This window comes from Amaranthus tricolor, chromosome 1, assembly GCF_026212465.1.
Source record: "Amaranthus tricolor cultivar Red isolate AtriRed21 chromosome 1, ASM2621246v1, whole genome shotgun sequence".
NCBI classification, from domain to species: domain Eukaryota; kingdom Viridiplantae; phylum Streptophyta; class Magnoliopsida; order Caryophyllales; family Amaranthaceae; genus Amaranthus; species Amaranthus tricolor.
This window is the reverse complement of record NC_080047.1, coordinates 6,349,683-6,371,091: the sequence shown is the minus strand read 5'-3', so window position 1 is coordinate 6,371,091 and position 21,409 is coordinate 6,349,683. Positions and strand designations below refer to the sequence as shown.

The 21,409-nt window shown below is 30.8% G+C and overlaps 1 protein-coding gene across 5 annotated transcripts; it reads left to right on the top strand.

The window, feature by feature from the left end:
* The first annotated feature begins 11,625 nt into the window (after positions 1-11,625).
* LOC130812647 (protein TOPLESS-like) lies at positions 11,626-20,008 on the top strand. Of its 5 annotated transcripts, none has more exons than XR_009042089.1 (27): positions 11,626-11,808; positions 12,412-12,563; positions 12,658-12,837; positions 12,927-13,040; positions 13,110-13,268; positions 13,581-13,758; positions 13,836-13,959; positions 14,081-14,187; positions 14,273-14,438; positions 14,551-14,660; positions 14,797-14,866; positions 14,965-15,038; positions 15,138-15,233; positions 15,332-15,427; positions 15,523-15,650; positions 15,765-15,999; positions 16,345-16,506; positions 16,588-16,695; positions 16,901-17,047; positions 17,792-17,902; positions 17,998-18,177; positions 18,280-18,408; positions 18,492-18,587; positions 18,735-18,923; positions 19,019-19,185; positions 19,343-19,607; positions 19,733-20,008. XR_009042089.1 is itself a non-coding variant. In XM_057678217.1 (26 exons), exons 2-26 carry the CDS (start codon positions 12,484-12,486, stop codon positions 19,554-19,556), a joined length of 3,417 nt encoding a protein of 1,138 aa, XP_057534200.1. In that variant the 5' UTR covers positions 11,626-11,808; positions 12,412-12,483; the 3' UTR covers positions 19,557-20,008. The 5 variants fall into 5 exon arrangements, 3 of the variants coding, with proteins under 3 accessions (XP_057534200.1, XP_057534175.1, XP_057534188.1); XR_009042091.1 differs by having other exon boundaries at positions 11,641-11,808; positions 12,424-12,563; XM_057678217.1 differs by having other exon boundaries at positions 19,346-20,008.
* The last annotated feature ends 1,401 nt before the right edge of the window (positions 20,009-21,409 follow it).

Below are 21,409 nucleotides of genomic sequence, written 5' to 3'. Positions count from 1 at the left end.
GGTTAAAGTTTTTTCTTTATATTTTATGCTTTCTTTTTTGATAATTTGAACTTATAACTATTATTATATTTTGGTCACAAAAATTGATTTACTTAGAATTAATAGTCCTATTAAAAGAGTTTTCATTATCTCATAGCCTTAGGGGATGGCACAACTCATAAGGATTGATCAAAGTGGGCGAGCGACTAATATAGTGAAGTGTTGTACTATTCTGAAATACTTGTTATTCAAGTTTTTTGATATTATTTATTATTTAAGTATATTTTATATATTATGATTAATGTGTAAGAAAAAAAATATAATTATCTAAAATTTTATTTGAATCATCTAATATGAAGTATAATAGAAAGAAGTAGCTAAGGTAATGTCCTTTGATTTTTTTTTTTAATAATACCTGATTCATTATTAAAGAGTCATATGACATTTACATCAGAATAAAGATTAATTAGGAAGTACATGACAACTTTAATCAAAAGATTGATAATAGCCTCAAAGCAACTATAAAAATGGAGTTTTTTTTAGAGAGAGAAGAGAGAAAAAGAGAGGGAGTTGGCCTATTAACCAAATACTTCCTCCGTTCCAATTTACTTGTAACGTTTGTTTTTTTATGCAGTCTAATACACTAATTCAATCTTTAATATCTTTAATTATGTATCATAAAAAATTATAAAAATTTAATATTAATAATCTTTGCAATGAGATGAATCAAACAAGATCTCACTTGACTATGTTTTAATCTATAGATTAAAACTAATCACAATTTAATAGTAATGAATAAATAATACTATTTTTCTAATATTACAATTAATTTGAAACAAAAAAAGTATATAGTTAATGTGCTTGATAGTGTAATAATTGATTTGAATATGTGAAAGTGAAATTAAATAAAATAAATAAAGTACATTCAAATCAATGGTTTATGTAACACGTCTTTATGTAAGTAAATGGGTGGCTTTATCAATCAAGTTGTCTTTTCCCTTATTTATTTATTTCCTTTCCTTTTATATTTGGTTTTCTTATTCTACAAATATAATCCTAGTGGGAGTACTAGTCTACTAGGCTAATTAACCTAAAATCTGTATACAATATCATATGTAAAGCGTCATTATCAATGATTTTATTGCACAAAGAAAAGACAAATTAAAAAAGTACGTCTCTCTCAACTTATTGTTTTTTTGATCTTGTAATTTTTTTTGTTAAGGGTTATGAATCTATGATTTATATAATATTACTTTTCTTTCTTTTTATTTTGCAATTTATGTAAAATAAGTGAAATTTAGTAAAAATGAAAATTGAGTTGGAAAATTAAGACAAAAAATAATTAAAGGATAGAAATGAGTGGTTAGAATGGATATAGATGATATAAATTTGTGATGAGATTTAAAGAACAAGAATGAGAACATTACTAAAAAAAAGAGCAAAATTAATAAGACAAATTAAAATGAAAAGTAATATAAAATAAAAATACCGAAAAAGTAGCAAGAGCTTATTGTAAAGTGTGCTTGTAAGCTGATTTCTAGTCCTTTTATCTTTGAACTTATACAGCTAGTTTGGGATTAGATCGTCTTATTATAAGACAAGCTCAAATAATTTGTACCATTTTCTATTTGATCATTTTAAATATTGCTGTATGTGATCAATTTAAGATTATAGCTTATAAGTGATCATTTTAATACTAAAAAATTATCACTTAAAAATTATTAGTGATTAATTTAAGGCTATAAGTAATCGCTTTAAAATGATAAATGCACATTGGGTCAACCCAATAGAATTAGTCTCAGCTGTCTCACCATGAAACCGTTTTATTTAAAAATTTGTGCAACTTATACGGTAGATGTGTGCATACACGTGATGAATAAAATTAGTAATCGAGTTTTGAGAGAGAGATTAAATATTGCATACGGCATACATATTTGTAAAGATATATATGTTAAAATAGATTGAGATGATTTAAAGCTTAAAAATGTATTTGAGAATTGCGGAAACCATCACATGAATCTTACAGTTTTATTAGAGTTTAACCTAAAAGAAAGTAACCCAACTTAAATCTAAAATCAGTCCTGAACTGATCATAAGAGCATGCTTAACTGGAGAATAAAAAAGGTGAATAGTGTTTGAGATTATTGAATGGCACAATAATTCTCTTAATAGTAAGCAATAATTTCAACAAACACATCATAATTCATATGTAAGCCACCTGGTAATCCTTAAGTCTATGTTCAAGTTTTAAAATCTTCTAAGATAATTTTTGAAAAATAATTAATATTAAAATTTTTAGTTTATGATACCGTATAAGGGTCACACACTTAGATGGTCCGATTTGATCTGTTCAGATACTAAAATCAAACAAGACAAATAATTTTAGTACTATTGAAATTATTAAGACCAGACTGAACCGTTTAAACCTCTGAAATGTATTACTAAACGAATAATGGGCACAAATATTAGGAAAGGTACAGAATATTAAACTTTAACATATTTCTAGAATATTAAAAGAAAGAAATTATTGTTTACACAACATTATTAGTTTATTATTTGGTTTTGGCTAAAATAGTACTTAGCTTTCCTTGCAAATGCACAAAACATGTTAATTCAATCACTATTATTCAATTCCTACAAATGAATTAAATTATTTAGATTATTATAGTTCGCTTAAAAATATATATTTTATTAAGAGTATTTTTATAAACTATTTATATCTTTTTTATTTCGTTCATTGAATTTACATTATTTGCTACCACTTTATGCATGCCTATACCATAATTAATTTTGAAAGAATTAGATAATTAGTCTATGCACATGTTGTATAGGCATAAAATAACCCAAAATGCAAATATAAGGAAAAAGTGAGGGTAAGAATTAAATAGAAAATGTGGGGTCTCATTCATAAGTCGGATAAAAAAAATTGTTATAAATTTTATGAGACAAAGATTATATTTATAATGAATGTAACATAAAATTCATACTTAAAAATGAGTAGAGCATGCAAAATTTTTTATGTTATTTTGACAATGATGATTTCATTTGAAAATATAATTTGACTTAAATTTAGTGTTTTTGCAAATAAAAAAATTAAATTTAAATTTGAGTTAAATCCATCAATGTTATAAAACTGGTTACAGATGGAAATTTAAGAATAATTTCTCAAATCTTATCATTCCCAAATTCTTCATTAATAAATTTTATAATTAAATTTATAATTTTAAATAAAATACTGCAACCTTATTTTATTCCACATATTAGTATGTCATCAAATATTGTCAAGTTAGTAGAAGATTAAATTATTTTGGCCGTACCATACTGAAGTTTTGTGCCTTGTATAGAGTTGTATGGGTGTGACTGTGTGATCCTTCCTAAAAGTAGATTTTTTTGGGTGCACTTAGCTTATATGTCTGACCATACACCACATTCGCTATTTATTACCCATATCTACTTCACTCCTCTTTATTTATTCTACTTCTATTATTTATTTTGATTAATTATTTTACTTATTTTGCTACATTGTTATTTATAGTTATTATTATATTATTGACTTTCATCCTTGTTCACACTTAGTTTATCATTTTATTTTAATTATATAATTTTCTGATATGTTTGTTAGCTCTAACAATTAAAAATGATTTTCTATTTAATTATTGAGTGTGTTAGAAAATATTTCAAAAAGTTTTAATTGGCTTTTAATTAGTTGCTCAAAAAAAATATCTAGCAAATAAATTGTAAATTAGCTGAAAAATAAGATTTTAAGTCAATACAAACAACTATTGTAAATAGCTTATTAATTACTTCCTCCGTTCCAATTTACTTGCAATATTTGTCTTTTTACGCAATTCAATGCACTAATTCAATCCTTAATATCTCTAATTATGTATAATAAAAAATTATAAAAATTTAACGGATATTTCATGATATACCACTGAGTTTCTTCGAAATTCACCATATACCACACGAAATTTTCTAATTCACCATATACCATTGAGTTTTCGTCCGTTAGCATAGAATACTATCAATGTCAACTGCCGTTAGTGTGCCGTTTGTGGTAAATTAATAATTCACCATATACCATTTACTTTTTTTATTTGCATCAAATACCATTTTTTTAAAAAAATTTACCCGTTGAAATTATAATAAACAAAAGAAGTGTCATACAAACCAAGTAGTTAACATTTTGTCCAAAAACAACTTGACAATAACAATGTTCACCAAAAAAATGACACTCATCTGTGAGGATTGAGGTTGTGAGGGTTGAGGTTGTGAATCTCCTGGAAGAACCTCATCTGCTGCTGGGGTAGCAAACACTTTTACATATTCAATCCCATCATCATCAACATTTAAAATAGGGACCTCTACAGCCAAAGTATATGCCTGCTGGGTCAAAAGCTGCTCCTCAGCTTCTGCTTCCTCTGCCATCCTTCTGTTCTCTTCCTCCATTAGCCTAATACTTTCAGCCCTGTTCTTCAAAGTTTTTGCCTAACTAGCTTCTGCAGACTGAAACACAAGGGATGGTGTTTTTGTCTCTTCTATATACACTTTAATTTCACTATTCCCTTCATTCCACTCCCATAATTTTAACATTGCCCCATCATCAACTAACTCTAATTTACGATTTGTTCTAGGTTTAGTGACAAACAGGGTGAAATATTTAGGGAGATATACATTCTGTTTCACTGAATCCTCAAACATATACTCAACTAACTCCATCAAATTGGTCTTTTCAGTGTCATCCACCCTCACATCAAAAGTACCCCCTGGAGCACGAACTAACAACCACAATGTACTCATCCTAACAACAATATTTACCAACAAAACATTACATCACAATCCAAATTATAAATTGCATAAAAAACAAAAACACATCACTTTAGCATAATTCAAATTCGCATGGAACTTATCACACTTAATCCTAACCCTAACTCAATTTTGCAAAAAAAATACAAAATCAGAACTCGAAATGCAAATGGATAAGGATAGGTACCTTGCGTATGATTAATCCACCGATTAGCGAACTTTGTGCGAAATTCAGTCACGACCACCTGTGTTTGGGTTCTAAATCACTTCACAAACTTGCAATTCACTTTACACAAATCGATTTTAAGGATTTTTGATGGATTTTAAGGGTTTTAGATCAATGTAGACGAATACAAAGTTTCTTGAATGGAGAAGAAGAAAGATGGAGGATCAGTTTTTTGAAGAAATACGTTGTGTTTGGGGAAGTCAAGCCTAACAATGGCGCCTATTGAATGCGTAAGGGCATACTGGTAATTTACCACAAACGGCACACTGACAGCAGTTGTCATTAATGATATTCTGTGCTAACGGACGTAAACTCAATGGTATATGGTGAATTAGAAAATTTCGTGTGGTATATGGTGAATTTCGAAGAAACTCAGTGGTATACCAAGAAACTCAGTGGTATACCAAGAAATATCCGATAATTTAATATTAATAATCTTTACAATGAAACAAATCAAATAAGATCTCACTTGACTATATTTTAACTTATAGATTAAAAACTAATCACAAATTAAAAGTGATGAATGAATAGTGTTATTTTTGTTAATGTTGCAACTAATTACTAATATGTAACGAAGGAAGTAGATTTTTACTTTTTAACTCACCTTTTTTATAATAAAAAAAAAATCAATAATGAATAATGTTTTACCTAATATTTTCATCTTACATAATTGATGTATTAACTAGCTAATTAATCAATAGTCTCTAATTGAACCAACAGAAAGATTCAACTAACAATTATTTGTTAAATAGGCTAACAACATATTATCATAAGATATAAAAAAAATGTAAAGAAAGGCGTGATAGATATTAAAATTTTTAATTAAATATATATTCCCTCTATTCCTCAAAATTTGTCAATTTAATTAAAAATGATTACATAAAATAATGTGAGTTATCGCCAAAAATAAAAATAAAACGCACCTTTAAAAAAGTATTACTCATTGATTGTGGAGTCAGGACTCAGGACTATAGAGTGGATGTCATATTTGCACGGATGTACTGCACACGCAGTCCAAAAAGAAAATTGAAATAAATTGTATAGATCAATCTTTTTTTTGGCAAATATAATTTTTTATTATTTACCAGAAAAATCAAAACAATACAGAATCAGATTGATGATACACCCTGACTGAACTGCATCAGTATGAAAATCAAAGCCTATTTTCTAGGAAGGGTATCTAAGGCTCACTCTTCATATGCACGGCCAGGAATGAAAAAAAAAGCTTAAAGCAAACTATACAAAGCCACAGCTAGCAAAATAAGGAAAAGAGAAATAAACAAAGTATAAGAACTATACACTGCAGCTTCAAAAATCAACTGAATCCGTGAGATTCAACGCATGGCATATCTGATTGATATCATGCTTGATCACGGTAAGTACGTGCCCAGGAGAACGCACAAAAGCATACCTATTCTAAATATAGTATTTCCTCCGTTCCACTTACTTGTTATATTTGACTTTTTACGCAATTTAATGTGTTTTTTTTATCATTTATATATTGAACTATACACATCTAAAAATTATAAAAAGTTAATATAAAAATATGCGATTAGACAATTCAAACAAGATCCCACTTGACTGTATATTTTCTTACACATTAGCCGCAATATATAAAATAAGCTTGAACGATGAATAGTGTTAAAAACCCTTATATAGCGAGTATTTCAGAACGGAGGAAGTAGGTTTGAATGAATTTAATCTAGATAAAAATAATATATAAGTGATTAAAATTAAGAAGCTCAAGTTAGGAAGTGTGAATAATTAAAGTAGAAAATGATTAGTAAAAATTTTTTAAATGAAAGATTTTTAAAAAATGCACAATAAATGTAGTTGGAGTATAACTTCTAAACATCATCAAAAGTACTTTTTGTCCTTTAAGATCATAATTTTTAGAAGTGTGTTCAAAGTAATGTCAAAATCTATTATAAATTTTAAATTAACCTTACTAAATTTTTCTTAAAGTAATAACTGTCTGAATCTATATGGACCATATTTTAGGTGTTGTATAGTTTAAGTGAACGTTAATTGAAAATTTTGGTTAGTTTTAGTAAAATTTGTTTTTTTTATTTGTCTACTTTCTTTTTTGCACGCGTTTTTAAGTAAATTGGTATTAATATCTTTATACACGCATCAAAATATATATTTAAAAACTTTGCATAAAGATAAATTTAACATTATCCATATGAATATATTTTATCTTTAATATATATAGTTCAAAATCTAATTTAAATTTCTCTCTCGTAGAATAAGAAAAACTTAAAATGGACAAATAAAAAGAAACAAAGATAGTGCTTTTAAATTTTGGCACTACTTTGAGTAAAAATTTCACTCGTGAATAGAGCTTTAAACCGATCAATTCAGGTCAAAATTATTATTAGTTGGGTCGTAATGAAATTTTAAAAGGGCCGGCGATCCTGTATAGATTGACTTGCCCAATACATTAAAAAAGTTAATTCAATGATCTTTTAATTTGATTTTGTAGCCCTTTGAGTTGACCCGTCTATATATATATATATATATATATATATATATATATATATATATATATATATATAAAATAATGTGATATTAAAAATTAAAAAAATCATGAGATTATTAATATGGAAACTAGGCCCAATAGTGACCAAACGGTTCAACCTAACCCAACTCTTTAAATCTAAGTCCAATAATAACATCACGACTTGTTATTAACCCGAATTATTAATAACCATTCTAAAAATTACTCAAACCTTGACCCTACTCGCCCCAATGTACATCTCTACTAACTACTAATGATCATAGATATTGTTGCAAAAGAGAGAAAAAAGTAATTATATTATTTAAAATAAATTGGAATGGAGCTAAGAAATTTCATATGGTCCATTTCTTCACGTAGTTTGACCTTCACGCTTTATTTCATCCATGGAATGAGTTTTTATTGCCCACCATTAGTAATCAAAATTATCAATTTTAATTGATGATTTAATGGGCAATATACTCACCATTGGAGATGGTCTCACAAATTCTTCACCCATAGGGCAATACTTAGAGTAAACACAATGGATGTCCACAAAAAAATGGTCATTAATAGTAAATCATATCACCATAAGTGTCTCATTTGAAATTTAATATTATTTATTAATAACTCTTAAGTTGTATTATATTCAATCTATAATTATAACGTAGTCATGTGGGATATTGTGTTATTTTTCTTAATACAACGATTATTAATTAACTTTTTATAATTTTTAATTATACGCAATTAAATATAATAATAAAAATAGAAATAAAGCATCGGCAAACATACACAGTCAAATGGGACATGTAGGATGAATCAAAGGTGTTTCTGCTAAAAAATTGTCAAATTTGCGGAGTTAGCTTTAGCCTCACTCGGTCTTATCAGTTGCAGAAACTTACTTATTCTTTCTTAAGTTGGGAGACTCTTTGGCCGCGCTATCCTTTATGGGTATGAGTTGGCGCCGTCCTTCCCTCTCCAGACCCTGGCCATAGTTTTTTATGGGCGGGATATACTGGGTATGATGATGATGAAAGGTATGAAACACATGTGCGTTTAAGTGCGAATGACAATCTAGCTGCTAGAAGCTGATACTTGCAACCACAAAGAAATATTGGTCCGGGGGTTGATTTTTCTGAAAGCCTTTCTGATACTTAAGTCAGATCAGGAATGGTAAGTGAAAGAGAAAAGTATGACAATAGAATATTTGGATAGAATTTCGGTATTAGAGAATATCATTGCATAACCTGATTCTGTAAATGGAGGAAGTATTTATAGCAATTTGTTGTAGGATTTTGGAGATGGTTACATGATTAATGGTAGTTCATGGAGATAATATTTATGAAGCAGGAGTAGTGAACAGTTATTTTAGGAAGTGACATACAACAGATTGTTATAATGAATGTAATGATATAACTTGTAGATTTTTCATATTGGCAATTTCAGGTGTGAGTGATGAAGTAAGATGTGCTGACGATCTTCTTTAGATTTCTGCTTTCAAACATTAATAAATGAGCGAGCCCATCTTTCACTTTAAAAACATGTAAAGTAATCTATTGCATTTGTTAATATACCTTCTTCTTAAACCATGCATTTCTTTTACAACATATTCTCTGTATGTGAAAGTTGAAAGTTTTGTGTTTTTATTTTAATTTGAATACAAATTTCAGTCATCATAACCCAAAGCATGAAAGGGAAAATATCATACTTCATTCTGTCCGATTCATTTTAAGTGTCTCATTTGCTTCTACACACTTGTCAATATTCTAAGTTAAAAACTAATATTTTTAAATATGCATGATTTATAATTTTTAAAAAGTTTGATTTTAATAAATAAAATTTATCTTGAGACGAATCAAAGAAAAATCTCATTTTATATTTTAACTCTTAAACTCATAGATTTAAGAATAAAATGAATATAAAATTTGAAATAAGACATTTAAGTGGAATAGGAGTATTTATGTTGGAGAATTATTGTAAGATAAGATTAATGAATTTGTAGGCTACCCTACTTAAGAAAATGATACAACTACTTGTTCAACCTGACATCAACCAAGTCAATGAACTCCTTTGGGTCCTACACTCTGGTATTTGGAAGGTGTTACATGTGATCACAAGCATCTTGAACCAGAAAATTTAGCCTACTTATTGAATTTTGATTTTAGCTTTTTATTTAATTATAGGGATAGCTGAGGGGAAGGAAAAGAAAGATTACGTGAGAAACGAACTTATAATGTTACTTAGAAAATGTAATACTTGATTTAATTGAAATAAAATTTAATTTTCATTTGACTTATTAATTATTTTATAGCCAAAAAGTTATTTTAAAATGCTTTAAAAACAAGCGAAATTTTGATTTTAAGATAAAATGGAATATTGCTAGGAACAACTTATTGTGCATTCAAACACTTACTTTTTAAAAATAAACAACCAACAATTGGTGTTATTATTAAATATATCTAATAATAAGCACTCGGTCAAAGCATAATTGAACTAGTCAATAAGACAATAAACAAATAACTTATAGTGGTTTGACACGATACATTATTAAATTGAAAATGACAAATATCATCCTATGAAAACTTTCTTACTTCCTCCATTTCAAAATACTTGGAAGTTGTAATATTTACTTTTTCACACAATTTAATGTACTAATTTTAATCCTTAATATATATATAATTATGTATAATAGAGTATTATAAAAATTTGATATCAATAATCATTGCATCAAGATGAATCAAACAAGATCTCATTTGACTATATTTTAACTTATAAATTACAAATTAAGGGAGATAAGTGAATAGTGCAAGTATTTCCAATGTTGCGAGTAAATTGAAACGGAGGAAGTAATTGGTAATAGGCGTGAATATTTTTTTAAAGAAATAGGTGAAGTGGTATTTTATGAAAAAATTGTAGAAATGTAAGGATGAGATGAAAACATAAATTAAGTGTGTGGATTAGGGGGGAAAGTTCGGTTTGCGGTTTGGTTTTTTCATAAAACCAAATCAAACCAAATTATTTCAATTTTTTATTTTTTCAATCCAATCCAAAACAAATTGAACCACAATTCAAATCAAACCAAAACCAAATTAATTCGTTTAGAATTTTTCAGTCCAATGTAAACCAAATTTCTAACTAAAAACAAATCTAAACTACAAATTGAATTATATTTACCAAGATTGTAAAGCAAAAATATTTGAAATCATAGTAGAAAAATGGAAATGACAAAATAAAATTTTAAATTATTGAATTAAGGTAGATTATTATCATAAGAACGCTTACGTCGTTTTTGTTAGTATCGCCAATTAAAATCTTTTATTTACACGTCAAGTTGCACAAGATTCACTCAACAAGTAGTTTAATTTAATGTAAAAACTGACCTTCTAATTTAATTCAGTTCAGAATTTCGATTTTAGATTTTTAGTATACTCAAACATAATCCAAATTAAATTATTCCGATTTTGAAAATTTCAATCCAAAACCAAACAAATAAAAAAAAGTCTAAATCATTTCTTTTATTCGGTTTAGTTTGTGATTCTTATTCGAACAAATTTCTCCCCTAGTGTGGATGATAAGTAAAGATAGAATTCAGGTTATAACTAAAAAATTAAAATAAAGCAAATTAAGTTGTATTAAAATATTAAGATAAAGTTCGTGGAAAGTATATGAGACCATAAACATTAATAAAATAATAAAATTAAGATAAACGAATATAATTATGTCCAAAATATATGATACAATAGAAATATTTTTTAAGAAAACAACAAATAAAACGGCGTAAAATAAGAAATAAAAACATCTTTAAAAACCAAAAAATATAATAAAAATAAGTTGAAAAATGAATTTTTGAAACTGAGAAAATTATAAATAATGTCAAGAACTTTTAAAATTTAACATGGCTAAAAATGCTCTAAGTATAGCAAATTGCGTGAGACAATTCTCTACTACTCCAAGACAACTTGTTTTACCCAGAATTCCGCACTGATAAACTCATTAAAATAAATTCGCTTAAGTGATAAGTTAGTGTACTTATAACTCTATACGCACACTTACTTATCATAATGTCATGAATTCCCTCGTATAAGCTTTCTGTTTCTCTTTGTACAAAAATCACAAATTTATGCAAATATTTCTTCCTTTTTTCAACTTGTAATATTTTAATCATTTTATCTCTCTCTAAAAATCTCAAACTTTTTCTATACAGAAAACGAAGAGAGAGGAATTAAGACACATCCTTTTTATTTTCTTCTTTTTATTTTCACTCCTTTTTTGAAATTCTGTATCGTATGGATCTCTTCCAGTAAGTTCAAGTTTAATTTTTTTACAATATATATTTTTAATTTTTTTTTTAGTTTCTTGAGATTTTTTGTCCTTTTTTTCTTTAAATTAGTTTTGTATCTTTAAATTTTGATAAGGGTTTAAGATTTATAGGAGATTATTACTCTTTCTGTGATTTTTCGGATGATTTTTATAAAACCCTAGTTTTTCTTGCCTCTTTTTGCGGATGTCGGCGATTTTTAAAATGTTGTTTACCTCTTTTGGTTATTTTGAAGGAAGATTTCCTTTTTTTTATTTTGTTGGTAAAGTTGGATTAATGTAATTAAAAAAATAAAATTATACATATAATTTTGTAGATATTGTATATAAAAATAAAAAAAATAAATGATACATATAAAAAAAAAAATTATACATATAAAAATAAAAATATATATAAAAGTAAAAATGTTGTTTATCTTGTTAAGATATGGGTATATATATATATATATTTTTTTTTGTAGATATTGTGTATAATGAATTATTAATTATTGCTTTATTTTATTTTTATTTTATAGTTAATTTTAATTTAATTTTACTTTCCTTGTATGAATTTAATCTTTTTTTTTGATTTGAATCTCCGTGGAAGTTGGTTTGACAGATCTGAGTGCATTTAAACCGATAGCTGAATTCTGGGTGTAAAAACAAAAAGGAATCAAAGATGTCCTCTCTTAGTAGGGAACTTGTTTTTTTGATTTTACAGTTTTTAGATGAAGAAAAGTTCAAAGAAACTGTACACAAGTAAGTTTATTTCATATACTTTTGTACATCAAAATAAGTTTTGATGTTTATAATGAAATGGGTTTTGATATTTTATTGTTATTTTGTCAAAAAGGCTTGAACAAGAATCAGGGTTTTACTTTAATATGAAGTATTTTGAGGATGAAGTACATAATGGTAACTGGGATGAGGTTGAGAAGTATCTATCCGGTTTTACCAAAGTTGATGATAATAGGTATTCCATGAAGATATTCTTTGAAATTAGAAAACAAAAGTATTTAGAGGCATTGGACAAGTAAGTTTTTAATTGCCTATAAAATCTAGATTGATTGAATCATTATATTGTTGGTGTAAAATTAAATTGTGGGTTGGGAATCTTTGTAGGAACGATCGGTCGAAAGCAGTGGATATACTTGTGAAGGATCTTAAAGTTTTCTCTTCTTTCAATGAAGAGTTGTTTAAGGAAATTACTCAGTTGTTAACATTGGAGAATTTCAGGTAATTGATAGGTGGGTTTATTGTATGTTTTGGGCACTATGTACTGAATTGGTTGTGTATTGGTTGCAGGGAGAATGAGCAGCTATCGAAGTATGGTGATACAAAATCTGCAAGGGCAATCATGTTTGTTGAGCTCAAGAAGCTTATTGAAGCGAATCCATTGTTTCGTGACAAATTGCAGTTCCCAAACCTTAAGAATTCAAGGTTGCGGACATTGATTAATCAAAGGTACTATACTGAGTTGGAGATGTGTTTCTGGTGTGTGGTGAGGTGATCGTTGAATTGTATTGCAATTTTAACTTGGTAAAATAGTTTGTAAGGGATTCTCATCTGACATAATGAAACCAAATCGTTGCTTTCGCTTATCAGGAAACTTATTTGACATTGAAAAACGAGAAGAATACTACTTAAGTTTGGCTTCTCTTAGCCCATTGGATGTTTTTGGTCTGCTGGTGATTCACTTCGTTAGATCTTCCTTGCTTGGATGCTTTGTAATGACCTAATTAATTGAATATTTGTTTAATTGTCTGTTATTTGCAGCTTAAATTGGCAGCATCAACTCTGTAAGAACCCTAGGCCAAATCCTGATATTAAGACCCTGTTTGTGGATCACTCGTGTGGGCAACCAAATGGTGCTCGTGCTCCATCACCTGCAAATAATCCTCTCTTAGGAGCATTGCCTAAATCAGGAGGCTTTCCACCTTTGGGTGCACATGGGGTGGGTAAATGGTTGTTAGCCTTTTAAATTCTTTAACTGGTATGTGCACATAATAATTTATCTTTTTATGCCATCAGCCGTTTCAACCGACACCTTCGCCTGTACCAGCTCCTCTTGCTGGATGGATGTCCAATCCTGCTGTTGTGCCTCATCCTGCCGTATCTGGGGGTCCTATTGGGCTTGGTGCTCCGTCTATTCCTGGTAGCACTGTTGATTTCTGTTTTGTAGGACTTGTTGGAAAATCCAATGCTCTTTTTTCTTGCACTGTCACATTTACTTATTGTTAATCCTTATTCTTGGTATGGTTTTAATTTTTTCCTAGCTGCCCTAAAGCATCCAAGGACTCCAACAAATTCTTCCATGGATTATCCATCTGGAGATTCCGATCATGTTGCCAAAAGAACAAGACCTTTAGGAATCGCGGATGAGGTGTTTTGAATATATACTAATCCTATGGATGAAGTTTTTTGCTAGATTATGTTTTTGATGACCAGAATATATATCTTTTATGCAGGTTAATCTTCCGGTGAATGTACTGCCAGTGTCTTTCCCAGGCCATGGTCATAGTCAGGCATTCAATGCTCCTGATGATTTACCCAAAACAGCGGCTAGAACTTTGAACCAAGGGTCATCTCCGACGAGCATGGATTTTCATCCTTCTCAGTTGACATTATTGCTGGGTCAGTCTCTTTCAATTTCATTAAAAATTGTTTTGGAGGTTGGTGTCTTCTTTTTTTGTTGTTTGGTTCGTTCAATTGACTTCTAATTGCTCTTAGATTTGTCTGTCTTCAGTTGGTACAAATGTTGGAGACATAGCATTATGGGAAGTTGGCTCCCGTGAAAGGCTGGTTTTGAGAAACTTTAAAGTTTGGGATCTCAGTACGTGTTCAATGCCTCTTCAGGTTTGCTCCTTTGGATTCGCATGATATGATGAGAAAAACTTCTTTGAGTAACTGGTTCTTGTAGTTGTAATTCAGTCATCTTATGAGTTGGCTCGTTGTTCCTCTGTAATGTTATCCTGTTTCTTCTGGTTTGTAGGCAGCTCTAGTGAAAGATCCTGCAGTGTCTGTTAACCGGGTTATTTGGAGTCCTGATGGAAACTTATTTGGTGAGCTTTAGATGCATTATATTGAATGGTGCTAGATTGTAACTCTAGAAGTATTATTTGTAGCACGTATATATGTTATTTCATTTATTGTGTTACAGGGGTTGCTTACTCAAGGCATATTGTGCAAATATATTCATATAACGGCGGTGAAGCTGTACGACAACATTTAGAGGTATGTGAAATAGCCAGGATTATGATTATAAGGCGAACGTTTAGTTTTTCTTTTTATCCAACTTTTTATGTGCACATTTGCAAACTTTTTCTAATGCAGGTTGATGCGCACGTTGGAGGAGTGAATGATATTGCCTTTTCTACTCCCAACAAGCAACTTTGTGTTATCACGTGTGGGGATGACAAGACAATCAAGGTCCGTCATGTTACATTTCTCAGTCTTCCTCGTTTCAGCATAGTTGGATTTTGGGTCCTTGCTATTCTCTTTTTTATAGTTATTTTTCTGTTGTGTAGGTGTGGGATGCTGCTTCGGGTGCCAAGCAGTACACGTTTGAGGGCCATGAGGCCCCTGTATATTCAGTGTGCCCACATTACAAAGAAAACATACAGGTTGGGATGCTATAATGATCTTTGCTGTTAAATATTTGAACTCTTGCTTGTTTTATGTGATATGATTCTGTTGTGCATTTCATTTTATGGTCCAGTTCATATTTTCAACTGCTGTTGATGGGAAAATAAAAGCTTGGTTATATGACAATCTGGGCTCTAGAGTGGATTATGATGCCCCAGGTCGCTGGTGTACGACCATGGCTTACAGTCAAGACGGGAGCAGGTTTTTTTCACTGGAATCTCTTTAAGGGTCTATGTTTGTGTCATTTGTTTGTGCTCTAGCTAATGCTGCTTGATTATTTCATTCTCCTCCACCTCCATATTGGCGGTGTCATAGGCTTTTTTCATGTGGTACAAGTAAAGATGGTGAGTCGCATATAGTTGAATGGAATGAAAGCGAAGGTGCTGTGAAGCGAACCTATCAAGGTTTTCGAAAAAGGTCTCTGGGTGTCATTCAGTTTGACACAACTAAGAATCGTTATTTGGCTGCTGGAGATGATTTTTCCATTAAATTCTGGGATATGGACAATGTGCAGCTAATGACTACTATTGAAGCTGATGGAGGGCTCCCAGTAAGTTTGTTTATTCTAGCTGTGAACTAAATATTTTCTTCAATAGTATGTATGTCTCGATGGGGCCCGAGATTTTCATAGTTATTTGATTTTGTTATATAATGGACTGTAAACCTATAGTGAAAGGACTCAATTAATCACGGGTACTTATTCATGTGTGAGATTACAAAAGTTCTAACGGGTAAGGTTCAATTTGAAACAACCCTTACCATAAGGATAAGGTTGCGTAAGTCCGATTTTGCTAAAACCTCGCTGAGGTGGGAGCCATTTTAATGGCCTTGGTGAAATTGAATGTTATCATAGTATTTCGCTTTCTGATATACATCAATTTTTAATTTTCTGAAGGCCAGTCCACGTATCCGTTTCAACAAAGATGGTACACTTCTGGCAGTCTCTGCTAGTGAGAATGGAATAAAAATTTTGGCAAATTCTGAAGGTCTTCGGCTATTACGGACATGTGAAAATCTTTCTTATGATTCTTCTCGAGCATCTGAATCTTTGACGAAGGTAGCATTTGAGAAATTTTTTTACTGTTACATGTGATTGCTGTTGGACAACCACACACCTAATATTTGACATCTCTTCTAGCCTTCAATAAATCCCATTTCTGCAGCAGCAGCAGCAGCAGCTTCTGCTGCTACTAGCTCTGGACTCCCTGACAGAAGCGGCCCTATGGTATCCATGGCTGGCATGATGGTATGTTTGTGTTGGCTTCCTAAGCACTATTATGCAGTTTTGTTACAGAAAATAGCTGGCTTCAGTGCACTGTTTTGAACTTTGTATTCACCATGATTTTTATCATTGCAAGATCTTTTATGATTCAGCATTTTTACAGATGTCTTTGCCTTAATCATTGCTAACAAAACTTTTGTTCTTTATGGACCCATGATTATGTTTACAGAATGGAGATACTCGAAGTATGGGAGATGTGAAATCACGAATTCTTGAAGAAACCAACGACAAATCTAAAATTTGGAAGCTTTGCGAAATAAGTGAACCGTCTCAGTGTCGGTCATTGAGGCTCCCGGAACACATGAGAGCGGCTAAGGTATAATTTTAATTACTTTCGGAAACTAGATAAAATCTATCTTATTCTCTTTTTTTTAGCATGCTCTTGATGCTTTGCCATAAAATCTTGTCTTGTGACTTATTGCTGCTTCCGTATTTTTCATTCAAACATGTAAGTATCGTTTAGGATGCTTCTTGTGAGCTTTGGTTGATTTTCAAGAGCCTTCATTTACTTGAAGGGTACAAAGAACTGTAAAGTTTCTTCACCATTGCAAAATCACAGTTAATAAGTATTCCTGATTGGATTGCCGAAGCATCAAAAGGGTTGTGCTGAAGCATTTGGAAGTTTTGACTATAACCATTTTTGATGAAATCTTACTATCTGATGCCATTGGGTGGGAAGTTGAAAATCTTTGGATCTGATTTGTACTTTGGGTTTAATGCCTGCGAAAGTGCGAACGCAAACTCAACCAATGAGGTCTCTTTGAAAAAAAGGGATATGTTGGTCTTCCCTGATGCGCGGTCAATGTTTTATATATTTGAGATCCTTAGTCTACAAGATTTCCTATGTATACGTACTGCAGCAATACAACTTGAGTGAGAATTTTATGCATCTTCTTTACTTAGATTGTAGGATTTTTTGTATATTAAATTATTATTGTCACGTTTGTCCCTTTTTTTATACTGTGTGAATATGGGTAAGCAGATGCTTGTGGCCTTGTAAAACAGGTTCGCTGATTTTAAATTATTATTCATCAAATTGTGTATTGGGATGGTGATGCAGATATCAAGACTGATCTATACAAACTCAGGTAATGCTATCTTGGCATTAGCTTCAAATGCAATTCACTTGCTTTGGAAATGGCAGAGAAATGAACGCAACTCTGGTGGGAAGGTATGCTTCAATTATTCAATGTACCCATTTAACACTCTTAGGTTGGTTATATGCTACTATTAGTGTCTGTATCTGAATTGAATATGTCTCTGTAGGCATCATCTACTGTTCCACCTCAGCTTTGGCAACCCTCTAGTGGCATTTTGATGACAAATGATGTAACTGATGCAAATCCGGATGAGACTGTTCCTTGCTTTGCCTTGTCCAAAAACGATTCATACGTCATGTCCGCATCAGGAGGAAAGATTTCCCTTTTTAATATGATGACATTTAAGGTAGTGAATTAGTAATTTTATAACATCCAGCTTTTTGGCAGTTATACTCTTATTTTATAAATTTAGGGTATTTTTATGTAATTAAATTTCCGTTGAGTGCAGACAATGACGGTCTTTATGCCTCCACCACCGGCAGCAACATTTCTTGCTTTTCACCCTCAAGATAACAATATAATAGCAATTGGCATGGATGATTCAACTATCCAGATATATAACGTTCGAGTAGACGAGGTAACCAACATCTATATAAAGTCTGTATTTTGAAGGTAACTTGGTCGAAAATTAATGGTTGATAAGCTTCTCATTTGGTGCAGGTTAAAAGCAAATTAAAAGGTCACTTGAAAAGAATAACTGGTTTGGCGTTCTCACATTTGTTAAATGTGCTGGTTTCATCAGGTGCAGATGCTCAAGTAAGTAAAATGTTCTTCCATCCTCCCTCAGGCCTGAGTGAATAAGTTGGCTGGGAAATGTGGGACATGCGGAATTTAAACCTGTCTGAACAACATGTGGTACCCTGTTTCGTGCTTACCATCTTTTGATTACATTGTGATTTCTAGATATGTTTGTGGAGCTCAGATAACTGGGAAAAGCAACGATCTAAATCTTTGCAACTTCCTTCGGGCAGAGAGCCAACTGCCCAATCGGATACCCGTGTCCAGTTTCATCAAGATCAGATGCATTTCCTGGTTGTACACGAAACACAACTGGCAATTTTTGAAACAAAACAATTAGAATGTGTCAAGCAGGTGCGTCATCTCTCTTGCATGAAACTTTTGGTGGTATGTACTATGCCTTGTACTAATGTTCCTTTCTCTTTTTGAACTTTAATTTCTGTTTCTAGTGGGTTCCTCGTGAGTCTTCTGCTCCTATATCCCATGCTGCGTTTTCTTGTGATAGTCAACTAGTGTATGCCAGCTTCTTGGACGCAACCGTTTGTGTGTTCAGTGCGTCAAACCTCAGACTCAGATGTCGGATAAATCCTTCCGCATATCTTCCAGCCAATGTCAGGTACATCGTAATCTATGTCACATGATGATTAGCACTTTTATGCTCTTGCCAGCCAATAGTGTGAACAATGTAAATATGAATGTTTCTGTTTTACTTTAGTTATTTTACGAGTAACCGCTATATTTTTCATCTGATTTCTACAAAATTATGATTGCAGTAGTTCTAATGTCCATCCGCTTGTCATTGCTGCACACCCACAAGAAGCAAACCAATTTGCGGTGGGACTTTCAGACGGTGGTGTTCATGTATTTGAGCCACTCGAATCTGAAGGAAAATGGGGTATACCCCCTCCCATGGAAAACGGATCTGGAGGAAGTGTGCCAACCACGCCTTCCGTAGGACCTTCAGGCTCAGATCAACAACAAAGATGATACAATGACTTATTTTCTTGTGCTCTTTTTGCTGGCATGTTTTCCATTTAGGTATGATCAGTTTTTCTCGTTGTCGTGTTTGTCAATCAGCTTGACACAATTATTATTCTCTGAGCTGAGAACGTGACTCGATTCTCAAATGATCCAACCTTTTCCTCAATTTCACCTGCATGCAGGTGTAGGTTCAGCCTCAGGCTATATATTTTCACCTGTATATGTATCTACTCAAGTTCGTTTAGAGTTTTAACAAGTTTAAGTCGTAGCAACTCAAAAGTATATACAGGAGTATCAATTCTCAAGTGTTCTCTTGTGTTGTCGAAATCTTTTCTAGAATCTAATCTTATAATCTCCTTTGTGAGACGTGTTTCAGTTTGTACCATAATATTGGTCTATATTTTGCGGAACACTGTATTTTCTTGGTTTATAGTTGACGTGCAAAGGTGCAATCGATATTTCCCATGTCTCAATGCTCACAAAATAATCCCGTCTTGAAGATACTTCTTCGTACTGCCATTTATGCTTGAGGACAAGTTCCAAGCCGGGACAAGATATTTTCCAGTTAAAACCCAAGTTTTGTAGCTGCTAACTTGGTGAAAGATTATTATTTGAGCTTATAAAAGCTTGCTCTGAGATTGAAGTATGCACTTTGTGTGCTACATATTGGTTGGAAGTTGCCCATCACAGAAAATGAATCTTTTATATGAAAAGATGAAGCATCTGTTGGTAAGAGTAGAGTGATTCTACTTGCCATAAGTTTGCCAAAACAAACTTTTTTTTATCTACCTTCACTAAATAAAACTTGTTTTATTTAATGAATTTTATTAATATTTATAGCAACAATGTAAAATTATTTTTACTTTTTGCTCAAAAAAGGTGGCGTTTAAAATAAAAAGTACCTTTGCTTTTGCAAATTTCAATTCATATTTCGAGTCTCATGTATCTACTTACGCTTTGTTGCTTTTGTTATTTTTTCTTTTTTAATTTTTTTTTGTTTTAACGAGTTTGCCTTAGCTCAATTTGTGTAAAAATATAATAAATATAATAAATATGTGGACATGATTAAAACAAAATTTGAATACTTTATTTTTTAAAATTATTTATTTATTTAATTTTTTATTATAAGGTAGGCTTAAGAATAAAATAAATAGGTTAAAATCGAATTTTCAATTGAGATAGTACCCAATTTTCAATTATCACTAGTTTATTAAAATAACATAATCGTGAAGAATATAAATTAGAAAATAAGAGTAGACCTCAATCACTAAAGTAGTTAATAGATCTCTTAATTTTCAATTTTCACTTGTTTATTAATTAATCTCTTTTAATAATTATTTTCACTTGAAGCAAATAATTTCTCCAAATAAGATTATAGATATGGTTATAATTTAGTCAAAAATCTCGCACAATTTTCTCTAAGTGTTACTACAAATGATGACAATATATAACATTATAATATTTTCTTCTTAGTAATTAACGAATTTAATATATTTTTGGAGGCAAAAAGGAGAAAAGTCATTTGAAACCTCCCTCGTGTGTGTGATTTGTTATTTAAGAATCTTGGAAAAACTAAGAATTTGATGATAACTTATGTGCAAAAGTTTTCTTTATATTTTGCCAATTAAAAAACTGATCATTTATAAGAAGTGAATATTTAATACAAATTTAATTTGATTTCAACAATTGATCTTCTATGAATACATTTTAAATTAGTGTATTTAACCTTAAATTTAAGGAGTATAAATTGAATAGTGTGGATAAGGGCAGTTGAACTAAGCCACTCAAGAGTGTGAATTTTTCACAGTTAAATCTCTCCGACGGCCTTACTAGGATAGGATAGTTGGAGGCGTCATATT

Excerpts from the sequence above, each read along its gene's own strand:
- LOC130812647 (XM_057678192.1), top strand. The coding sequence starts at position 12,484 with ATGTCCTCTCTTAGTAGGGAACTTGTTTTTTTGATTTTACAGTTTTTA. Across the intron at positions 14,661-14,796 it reads CGTGTTCAATGCCTCTTCAG|GCAGCTCTAGTGAAAGATCC; the intron begins GTTTGCTCCTTT and ends TCTGGTTTGTAG. Across the intron at positions 16,000-16,344 it reads AAGCTGATGGAGGGCTCCCA|GCCAGTCCACGTATCCGTTT; the intron begins GTAAGTTTGTTT and ends AATTTTCTGAAG.